An 11,821-nucleotide genomic window follows, 5' to 3' on the forward strand; every position below is an offset into this window, starting at 1 on the left:
TCTTTCTTTGCGAATATGGATCATCTTTTCTGGAGAGTTAATCCAAAGATGGATGACCATCAGTTTGCATGGATCTTATGGTATATTTGGAAAAGTCGGAATAAGAAGGTGTTTAGTAATATAGATGTTGATCCGAGAGATACACTTAACCTGGCTGAACTGGAATCAAAACTTTGGGCTGAGGCTCAGGTTTTAAGGAATCAGAGAGTGACACCAGTTACACAGAATAGTTCCATCCAAACGAATACAGGACGATGGTGTTTTATAGATGGTTCTTGGAAAGATAAGGATGTGTTCTCAGGGCAAGGATGGTTTAGTACTTTACCAGGCTTTGATGGTTTGTTAGGGGCACGAAATGTTTGTGCATGTCTATCACCTCTTCACTCGAAGGTGGAGGCATTGATTTGGGCAATGGAATGCATGAGAAATTTAAGACAATTTCAGGTTACGTTTGCAACAGATTATTCTCAGTTGGTGAAGATGGTTTCGGAGCCTGAGGAATGACCTGCATTTGGAGCCTATTTAGAAGACATCAAGCTTTTGAGAAGAAGCTTCCACAACTCAGACATCGTTCATGTACCAAGAACGGCGAACCAAAAGGCGGACAGCTTAGCACGTAGTGCCCGGCATCAACCGTCTTTCGTCGTACACATGGATGCAGAGTTTCCAAGTTGGTTCACAGAGTCAATATGAGTCTGTGCATTGTTTGCTGTCAAAAAAAAAAGAATTAATATGGTTGTTTGGTGTAAACGAAAACAAATATAGATGAAAGGGAAGCTACCAATAAAGAACTACAATATTTTAATATTAACTAGATTTTTCATTTTATAAATATATAACGGATACCATCGTAAAACTTTAAAAGATATTTACATTTTAGTGTTATATATTGTGTAAATCTATAATGTTATTGGTTATGTTTCTTATTCGATATTATTAATGTATAATGATTTGTTTTTATATTTTACTTTACTATTAATTGTTATTATATATTAATATATTTTCGAGTTTGGTGAAATAAATTCATAGTATGAAATAAAAAAACTGAGAATCTCTTTTATTTTTTCTAATTTTTACAGACTGAATACAATACATTTTAAAATTTTATTTAGTTATACTATAAACTGATATTTTCTTAGCATAATTTATATTTCTATGTTATTTATTTTAGTATATTGTGGGATTTTATAAGTAAATACATAATAATAATAATAATAATATATTATTAATTATGAAATCAATCGCTGCGTTAATTTAAAAATATTTTTAAATTTTATTAAGATTCTGTTAGGTTTTTTCAACATATTTTGTTGTAAGTAAAAATAAAATTTAAATTTACAATTAAAAATTATTTATTAATATCTATATAATTTATAAGATTTTTTAGAAATGTTATATATTAAATAGATTAACTTAAATAGTAAAATTTATTCATTGCCAAAACTGTGGGAGACAGCTTCAACCCAAGTATCTATGACATCATATTGCATCTGAAAGGTTTGCCGTTCTTAGAAGCTAATCCAGAGCCGTGGATGAGGAACCTTTCAGTTGGTGATCTTGGTGATGCTAAGCCACCTGTTGTAACCCTACAAGGTGTGGAGAAGGTTGCTAGAATAGTTGATGTGCTAAAGAACACAACGCATAATGCCTTCCCTGTTCTAGATGAAGCAGAAGTAGCACCTCAAGTGGGTCTAGCAAATGGAGCTATAGAACTCCACGGGTTGATACTGAGAGCCCACCTGGTTAAAGTTCTGAAAAAGAGATGGTTCTTGACGGAGAAGAGAAGAACAGAGGAGTGGGAGGTCAGGGAGAAGTTCCCATGGGATGAGTTGGCTGAGAGAGAAGACAACTTTGACGATGTGGCTATCACAAGCTCTGAAATGCAAATGTATGTTGATCTTCATCCTCTTACAAACACAACTCCTTACACGGTTATGGAGAACATGTCTGTGGCCAAGGCTTTGGTGCTGTTCAGGCAAGTGGGTCTCAGGCATTTGCTTATTGTTCCCAAGATTCAAGTCTCAGGAGTGAGTTTATTATCCCATTGACTCTTTTACTTTCATGCTTGTTTCTAATGAAACTAACACTAACTTTCTTTTGCAGATGTCTCCTGTGGTAGGGATCTTAACCAGGCAGGATCTAAGAGCATACAACATTCTACAAGCTTTTCCTCACTTGGAAAAATCCAAAGGTAGAAAAGCACACTGAATTGCTCACTTGTACTATTGTTTTACCTGTGGTTGTAAGAATGGCTTTGCAGCCATGTTGTTTCCTTCCCATTCTTGAAGATGTTTCTGTCCAGTTTTGCACTTTTTCTTCATACTCAACATAAGTTGATAAGTTATGAACAATGCACACTTCTCTTTATGTACTTGTAATATCACAGTGAGAGCAAAATGGTTCTCTTCCACTAAATGGTCTCCTGGACTTTTGAAGTTCAACTGTTACAGAGAGTTAACTAACAAGAGTCCTTGTGATTCTACAACCTTTGAATACAGCCAGAGCTTCAAAGCTGAAAACACCAATCGCAAAATAAGCATTGAATGAACTGATTACCTGTCAGTTCCGGGAAAGAAGCTGGTGCCATAGGCTTTTTTTCAGCTCCCAAGCTCTGCTAGATAAACAAGAACTTGCAGTCCTTAGCAAAGTTTTAGAAGCACCAAAAGAGGTCATATTAGTATAGAGGTGATATCAAGAACAGCGGTACTCACTTGCGTTTCTCTTCTTCAGAGGCTCCATTTCTATCATTGGATCCGTGGACATAAAACGCTTCGATAGAGCTCACTGGCCACAGTTTAACCACAACCCTTTCACCACTGAGCACCACAATGACGGGTTACTTGCGCCACAAGAATCTTGTTCAGTTCCAGGGCTGGTGTAGCGAAGGAACAGAGGCGGCTCTAGTTTTTGTGTACTTCCCCAACGGAAGTTTGAGTGAATTGCATCACATGAAGCTATCATGGGATTCGTCAGAAGAATTTGTAGTCCTCTCCTGGAAGCAACGGGTAAGCATCATTCTCGGTGTGGCCTCGTTTACTTTCATATCTACATGAACCGTGATGTCAAGACCTGTAACATAATGCTTGATGCCGAGTTCAACACCAAGTTAAGTGATTTTTGGGTTAGCTGAGGTTTATGAGCACAGTGCGATGTTAGCTGGACGCGAAGCTACTCTCCCAGGCTTACTTATCACCTGAATACGTTTACACAGGTTATCCTTCCGATAAAACCGACGTTACAGCTTCGTTGTGATGGTTCTTGAGGTGTGTATGGTAGACCGGTTGGAGATGACGGGACGGTGCTTGTAGACCTGACGTGGAGTCTCTTGGAGAAAGGGGAGGTCCTAGATGGTGCTGCTGGAAAGACTTTTGATGGTTGGGATGGTATGTTCTTATCCTGATTGCTGAGGATACAGCCGGTACTACGAAGGCGGAGAAGATGATTGCCGACATGACGTGAAACACGCCATTGAATAAGTGTTTAGCAGTAATGGAGTGAAACACGCCATTGAATAAGTGTTTAACATGACGTGAAACACTACTAAAACATTCATAGGTGTCTTTGCAGTAATGGAGTGAAACACGCCATTGAATAAGTGTGTTAACCGGAATAATGGGGTCTGTTGATCGAAATCAAACTATGTACAAAAAAGGAGAAGAAAAACAAACGTTAAAACCTTTCCCGTGGTGTTAAAGTTTTGATAACATGGTCGCAACTTCATCATGCCCACACACACACAAAGACACAACAACCCATTGCGCAGGATTTTTTTTCCAAACAGAGATTCAGCAAGTACTTTTAATCGTCAGTACCAAAGTAGCGATCACCAAACTCACCCAAGCCTGGTATAACCCGATACTCTTCGTTTATACACAGATCTATTTCCGATGTCACAATCTTCAACGATGGAAACCGTTTGCAGACGCAATGGATTCCTTCTGGAGCCTGCATAACGCGATTGTGAGTTCGTGACTGGAAGATAGAGAGAGAAATAGTTACGTGATTTAACACTAACCGAGATAAGATTGAGGAATATAATGTGGGATTCAGGCACTCCTTTCTGTATGAGTAGTTCTATCGCTTGACTTGCAGAGTTACCTTCCCAAAAATCCAATGAAACATTGAGAGATTATACAGTCTCAAACCATCAGAGGGAAACAATGACTAAAATTACCTGTGCCTAAAACGGGATCCATAAGCAGGACATGGCGCTCGGAGATATCACTTGGAAGCTTCTCATATATTAGCTGATTCATAATGCGAGGAAGAATTTTTAAAAGTTTATTTGTTTTAGAAAAGAGACATGATCTTTGTAAACTGTTAAAGGCGCAAACCTGCATTCCATTGTCACCTACACGATGGATAAGAATCTTCCCTATTTTAATCCCTTTGCAGCATGCGCGTAAAGCGTTTTCCATGCTTTCCCCACTAGTCAAGCGTACAAACCAGAAAATTTTAGCCAAGAGAACAGAGTAGAAAAGGCACTCACTCAACACATGAGCAAACAAACAATGTATGCTTCCAAATGTTACACACGTTACTTGTATCCCTTAATTTGAAGATGTAAACCAACTGGAAAACTAAACGGCTCCAGTCTCCATCAATCAAGAACTTTTAAAACATGTAATACCTTTCAACGCTCACCTTCTAATGACTGAGACCCCACAAAGTTTCTTGCAGAAATCAACACCGCTATACACAGCTCCTGGTTTGGAAAAGATTAGAGATTATAATCGTGGGGATGCAATCGAGCAGTAAATGTCTCATAAAGCATTAGGTCTTTGCTTTGATTTCGACAAGGCACAAATACCTGTTGGAGTAACTACTTGTTTCTCAGTGAATGGCAAATGGCCAAGACCATGCTCCACAACCTGAAAGAAAGCCATCAACAATTGAAATAACAAGGTTTGAAAGGTGAGACTTTGAAAGATTTGATATGGATTAGCAGAGTACCAGACGAATGAGGCGATCTGAGTAAAACACAAAGTCATGTTTTGATATGTCCTTCTCTCGTATAAGTGTATGCATGCCTCTTATCTGCAGTTATGATCTTAGAATGAGAAAATGGTTGTCTGAATCAAGCATCAAATATCTGGAAAGGGCGGAAAATACCTGAAATGTTGATTGGATAACAAAAACATTTGGGTAGATTTTGCAGAGATCATGTTGCCCAAGTTTTGTGTGGATATGTTGCACAATCAAATCAACTGCAACGTGATTGTCACCTCCTCTGGGAATTATCACATCCGCATATTTCTTTGAAGGGAGCACAAAATCATCAAATGCGGGCTTCACAAACTTTGCATACTGCAAATGAACATAATACCCTCAAAACAAGGAAAGTTGAGAGATATAAGAAACTCAGACGACAACACTGTTATATAGAAGAACAGTTCAAAGAGTGGAACTAAAGAATCCAGAATCACTCGAAAACAGGAACATTGAATTGTTTAGTATTGCACAAAGCCATAAGTCTCGCGTTAACGCATTTAGAGCACTAACTTAAGTAGGTGTACCTGGCTAACACATTTCACACCAAAATCTGAAACAAAGACAAACCTGTTCAAGCACAGAATCAATATCTCTACCCCTCTCAACCGTGTCACGCCTGATTCTGCGAGCAAGTCTCACATCAGCATCTGGAACCAATTAATAGCTAAGATTAATACTTTTAACTTCGATAAGGATTATAGACATTCCAAACAGCTTCAAACGTATTCACTCTGTCTTTAAAGGTCAATAAGTGATAAATGGCAAAAGTCAGTTAATCCGTAAGCGGAAAACTTCCATCACAACATACAATTGTCAGTATATCATCTAGAATTCTCCAGAAAAACATAAGGTCAAATATACTGCAGCTAGTGATCATGGAGTTAAGGCGGTGACCTGTGTCAACGAAGATCTTCATATTCATCAGATCACGAACTCGTGAGTCATGGAAAACAAGAATCCCTTCCAAAATTATGACATCACAAGCATTGACCTGAAAAAAAAGTCCCCCACTGATTGATTCAACAAACAATAAGCCTCATAAGAGATGCACATATGGAGGTATCATTGACATAAACATTGTAAAATCCAATATTCCAAGATTTAGGCACATAAAGTTAGAAGCCAGAATTATAAAACCGCAGAAATAAAACATTCAAGGAAGTCAACGAAATGGAGACACATATTAGACAATAGTTGCAGAAAAAGTAGGCACCTGGCGAAAAGCATCAGCTTTACGCTGATGGGTCTTGAAGTCATAAATTGGAACTTGATAGGGTTGTCCACTCTTGAGTGTATTAATGCAATGCAAAAGCTGCTCAGTGTCAAAGGCATCTGAAGAGAAAAAAAACAGACGTCAGAAAATCTCACCAATATGTCTTGAGCTGACTGAACATAAGTAAGTGTTCGCAAACAAGAAAGAGAGATATTCAAGAAAATCTACCAGGATGATCAAAATTGTATTCTTGAACACGAGCCAATTCTTCAGATGTCAGACCACGGTAAAAGGAATCCTAACAACAAAAAAACAATACATCATATATCAAAGCTAATGAGTGATAACATGAGAACAGAATACAGTGATAGCTTAAGAATCTAACCTGATTCACTAGAACTATGCGATGATCATGAAGTTGCTGGATGATCATGTCACACACCGTGGTCTTACCAGAAGCAGTACCACCAGTAACTCCTACAAGAATCAAAAGAAGCTTTCGATCAAATATCTGCAATACCAATGCTCTAAAGGAATCATATGCGAAATAAATTTTCTGAAAATCTGTGTTTAGGCGGCATCTAGGTCTATCTATGAACTAATCACTCTATAGAACTTCTAATTAACGTCCTAATTACCATCTAGCAATTTCTTGAACATTCTTTAATCAAAGGGAAACATGATATCGATCAGTATATCACTAATCTTGGGAGCGAAACTCTAGGAGATAAATGATACTCGACGAATCGGAATATGAGAGAGTTCGACTATTGACTAAGCAAAGGACTAAAGCGCGGGAAGGAGAATCAAGAATCACCGATGACGAAGGGCTGATTAGGCGCGGCTGGGTCGGAGATCAAGGAGAACGGCGGAACGGCGGAGCGGAAGTGAGAAGGGGAAGAGATGGAGGACTTCGACGGAGAAGAGAGAAGGCCGTCGAGGCGAAGACCGGAGAAGTGAGGCCCCGATGCCTTCTCCATGACGTAGTCAATCGACGAAGAGTCTTCCGGCATTAGGTTTACGGCGAACGAGAGGAATCAATATTCCGATTTGGTCTCCGGAGAAAGAAAAGAGGAACGATGCGTAAGTGATCAGTGACGACGGATTCTGAACAAATACGGCAACCCCCACTTGTCTCTCTCGCTCCCTCCCGTCTTTTTAAAATATTTGTTTGTGAGAAAAACTTGAACGAAGATTATTCACCTGTTTTAAAATAGGTTTATAGGAGACTTTGTAGTGTTATTAAATAATTAATAATGTTGTAATCACTAGTTTTTTATAATTTGATTGGGTAAATTTGAAAGGTATCTATTAAAGTTAAATATTCATCAATTTTTAATTAGAGTTATCCAAGACTTTTTCATTGTTAGGTCAACTTTCTATCTCTTTTTTTAATTCAGTTAAAGTGTAGTTATTTACTAGTGTAAAATTTATACAGGGAGTGAGTGAGGCAGTTTCATGATTTTGACATGTTCATTTGAAAGATAAAGTGTATAATAACTTACCCACGGTAAAATGTTTTTAAAATCAAGCAAATTCTAAAGACATTAAATACAAATATACCCTTTCTGCTAGCTAATTCGGTACAGCTGTTTATCTGAAGAAAAAAAACTGCATAAAATTGATGAGAAAAAAACATGTTGAATATTTTTTAATTTTTATAGTCTGTAGTAAGCTAAATTGAGTGTTACCTAAAAGATAAATAAAACCTTATCAAAAATATAATGAAATAGTCATAAAATGAAAAATAAATGAAAATAGTTATAAAACTGTCGAAAATAAAATTTGAGCATATGAAATGGCTTAAGAAAGAATATTCCAATTGAACCAATCAAGTGGACAAGAGGGTGAGAAACCAAAGTAACTGAAATATATGAAAAAATCAGAAATGCATAAATCTGAGAGTATTTGCACTCTCTATACAAAGATTATAACTTATTTAGCTTTATACCCATTTAGGATTTTTATCTCAAATTTTTAAACTTTTTTGACCATTATATCCCTGCTGCTGTTTGATTATTAGTTTCGATGTTTACAAGGTAAATTATATTACGATATCTTTTAAGCGGCTTTGTATCACACACGCCATTTTCTCTCCCAAAGAATTTTCGAGATGCAGAGGATGAGAGACGAGTATCTTTAACGTCTCGTTGACGATGTTCGAATGAAGAAATTTGATTCCACAGGTTCGGTGGTGGAGAAGTTCTTGCGCCTTAAAGAAACAGAACCAGAGTTCTACTCAGATGATGTCATCAAAGCATTCATAGTGCTAATGTCCAACGCAGGAACTGATACTTAACCGATGGCAATGGAATGGGCAATGTCGGCTTTACTGAACCATCCTGATAAACTCGAGAAGCTCAGAGAAGAAACCAGATCTAACGTTAAGCACAAAGGGGTTATACATGAATCAGATCTCTTGAGCTTAACTTATCTTCAGTGTGTCATCAATGAGACGCTTAGGCTATACCCTTCAGGTCCACTCTTGCTTCCTCACTGCTCAGCGGTTTCGATTCAACTTAGGCAACTACGAGATTCCAGAAAACACAACGCTGTTCGCGAATGCTTGGGCTGTTCACAGGGACAGTGAGCTTTGGGAAGACGCAGAAGTTTTCAAACCTGAGATATTTGAAGGGTTTCTTGGCGATAGAGATGGTTATAGGTTCTTTCTGTTTGAAGTAGGGAGGAGAGCGTGTCCTGGAGCTGGATTTGGAATGAGGACGGTGGTGCTTGCTGTTGGAGCATTGGTTCAGTGTTTCGAGTGGGAGAAGGTAGATAAAGGAGATATAGACATGACGCCTGCGTTTAGTGTGGAAATGGCTAAGGTTGAGCCTCTTGTTGCATTGCCTAAGCCATGGCCTGATATGGTTCCCATCTTGTCTCAGCTCTAGTGTCATCTGTATTGAGCAATCGAGTTGGTTTAGACAATGACATTTTATATATATTGACAATAAGGAGAATGTATGATCATATGTTACCTTAGTAATGGAATCATTTTCTTCACTCTTTTCGTTCTTTATTAGTATTGGAGGATAATGATGAGTTTAGATATACTTGAGTTGTTAAGATAATGATGTAATTAGTTGAGAGAGATCTTGAGTATCTAGAGTCGGTGATCTCGTTGTAATATATATACGTGAAGAGAGTACGTGAATAAACGACACTTTTACACCAAGTTAACATGGTATCAGAGCAGAGATCTGCATAAAGACGTTTGTCATACAATTTTTTTTAAGTGATTTCGATGGGTGACGGTGATGAATCAAAACAGATCATGGCGAAACAGAGAGAAACAATGGTGATATCACCATACTCGTTGTTTGCTTCTGACAACCCAGGTGCTTTAATCACGTCTGTTCAGTTGAAAGGAGACAACTACAATGAGTGCGCCATGGAGATGATGAATGCTCTCAGAGCAAAGAAGAAGGCAGGTTTCATTGATGGAACTTTGCCAAAACCAGCCGACGACAGTCCAGATGTAGAGTCATGGCTGAGCGTTAACTCAATGATTGTGGGTTGGATCAGGTCCTCAATAGAGCCGAGGGTACGATCGACGGTAACTTTTATCACGGAGGCACACAAGTTGTGGGAGAACTTGAAAAAGCGTTTCGAAGTGGGTAACAAGGTTCGTGTTCATCAGTTGATGGAGCAATTGGCCTCTTGTAGACAGAACGGGCAGGCGGTGATAGATTACTACGGTAAACTGGCGGTGATGTGGGAGGAACTACAAACATACAGGCCACCTCCCGCGTGCAGTTGTTCAGCGGCTGCAACGTACGAGAAAGAGCGGGAAGATGAACGTGTACATCAGTTCATAATGGGGTTGGATGAGTCGAGGTTCGGTAATGTAGTGACTGCGATCATAGAAGCAGATGAACTCCCTGACTTAGGCAAGGTGTATGCCAAAGTTATCAGAGAAGAAGCGCGTTTAAGTGCAGCAAAATCGCGCGAAGTTGTGTCGCAGGATGCTATTGGCTTTGTCTCACGACGAGAAACTCAAACAGAAGATGCTGCGATGTCGAGAGACACTCGTGCAGGAAGTGGCTATGCAGCAAGGACTGACAACAGTAACTCTGCGGCTGGAAACAGAGCTAGAGACAGAGTGTGTTCCAACTGTGGCAAGACTAGCCATGATAGGAGCAATTGTTGGCAACTCATTGGTTATCCTGAGTGGATGAATGAAAGGCGAGGAAGAGGTTCAGGAAGGGGAGGTCGTGGTGCCTCTAATGCTGGATACGGAAGAGGTGGAGGTCGTGGCACGACACATGCTGCTCATGCGACGAATTCATATGGTTCTAACGGGTCTGATCTCACTCCTGAGCAATGGAAGGCCATAACAGCGATCATCAACGATGGGAAATCAAGTTTCCAATCTGAAAAACTGTCTGGTAAGATCCTTGGTGATGTGATAATAGACTCAGGGGCGTCGCATCATATGACAGGTGACTTGAGACAGCTTGTCGATGTAAAGGAGACTCCACTGCGTGTAGTCGGCTTTGCGGATGGAGGAACCTCAACGTCTTACCAGATGGGAGATATGAGATTGACTGATCGTATCACACTTAGAGATGTGTTATTTGTGCCCAAACTAGATTGCACTCTTGTATCAGTCTCTAAATTGCTAAAGTATAGTAACTGCTTTGCATTGTTTACTGACACAATTTGTGTACTGCAGGACCGTTCTTCGAAGACTCTAATTGGAGCCGGTGAAGAGCGTGATGGGGTGTATTACTTCAAAGATGTGAGAGTAGCACGAGCCAGCAGAGCAGATGGAAGTAATGATCAACTCTTGTGGCATCGGCGACTAGGACATCCGGTTTTTGGTGTTTCATCTTTTTTATCTGAAGTTTCTGGTGTTAAGAATAAGGCTTTCTATAGTCTTTGTGACGTGTGTTTTAGAGCAAAGCAAACAAGAGATGTTTTTAATGAAAGTATTAATAAAACGAGCAAGTGTTTTGAGTTTATTCATGTGGATGTATGGGGCCCTTATCGAGTTCCTGCGTCGTGTGGTGCAACTTATTTCCTCACAGTCATAGATGATTTCTCCAGAGCTCTGTGGACTTACCTTCTGTTGGCAAAATCCGAGGTTAAGAAGGTGTTGCAACGCTTCTGTGCTTACATTGAGACACAGTTTGGTCATTCTGTTCAGAAGGTAAGAAGTGACAATGGAACGGAGTTTATGTGCTTAGGAGAATTCTTCCAAGAAAAAGGAATTGTGCATCAAACCTCTTGTGTAGATACTCCACAACAAAATGGACGTGTAGAGAGGAAACACAGGCACATTCTTAACATGGCGAGGACATTGTTGTTTTAGTCAAAGATGCCGGTTAAATTTTGAGGAGAAGCTGTATCAACAGCCACACATGTGATTAATGTGACACCATCAAAGGTGTTGAAAGGTAGCTCGCCATATGAGATATTATTTGGTAAAAAGCCGACGTATAGCTCGTTGAGAGTGTTTGGTTCTCTGTGCTATGTTCACGGACGAGATCGTGGTAAGGACAAGCTCGGAGAAAGGAGTAGACGATGTGTATTTGTGGGATATCAATTTGGAAAGAAGGCGTGGAGAGTCTGTGAGAGACAAGGTTTCACTTCTTAGATTTAGGTTAGGTCAAG

General features: G+C 39.3%; 2 protein-coding genes and 1 pseudogene across 2 annotated transcripts; 2 read left to right on the forward strand and 1 right to left on the reverse strand.

Moving 5' to 3' along the window:
- The first annotated feature begins 1,437 nt into the window (after window positions 1-1,437).
- Window positions 1,438-2,351, forward strand: LOC106325523 (chloride channel protein CLC-b-like). The gene is made up of 2 exons (XM_013763568.1): window positions 1,438-2,027; window positions 2,104-2,351. Exons 1-2 carry the CDS (start codon window positions 1,533-1,535, stop codon window positions 2,206-2,208), a joined length of 600 nt encoding a protein of 199 aa, XP_013619022.1. The 5' UTR covers window positions 1,438-1,532; the 3' UTR covers window positions 2,209-2,351.
- A 1,216-nt stretch (window positions 2,352-3,567) lies between these two features.
- On the reverse strand, window positions 3,568-7,386 carry LOC106322450 (uridine kinase-like protein 2, chloroplastic). Its single transcript, XM_013760465.1, has 14 exons — window positions 7,023-7,386; window positions 6,591-6,682; window positions 6,434-6,503; window positions 6,206-6,324; window positions 5,887-5,983; window positions 5,560-5,639; window positions 5,113-5,307; window positions 4,954-5,037; window positions 4,811-4,871; window positions 4,645-4,705; window positions 4,335-4,428; window positions 4,175-4,247; window positions 4,016-4,098; window positions 3,568-3,945 (listed from the first exon to the last, which is right to left on the reverse strand). Exons 1-14 carry the CDS (start codon window positions 7,216-7,218, stop codon window positions 3,799-3,801), a joined length of 1,452 nt encoding a protein of 483 aa, XP_013615919.1. The 5' UTR covers window positions 7,219-7,386; the 3' UTR covers window positions 3,568-3,798.
- Window positions 7,387-8,233: 847 nt separating this feature from the next.
- On the forward strand, window positions 8,234-9,175 carry LOC106324360 (annotated as a pseudogene).
- Window positions 9,176-11,821: the final 2,646 nt, after the last annotated feature.

Source organism: Brassica oleracea, chromosome C2 (assembly GCF_000695525.1).
Source record: "Brassica oleracea var. oleracea cultivar TO1000 chromosome C2, BOL, whole genome shotgun sequence".
Lineage (NCBI taxonomy): Eukaryota > Viridiplantae > Streptophyta > Magnoliopsida > Brassicales > Brassicaceae > Brassica > Brassica oleracea.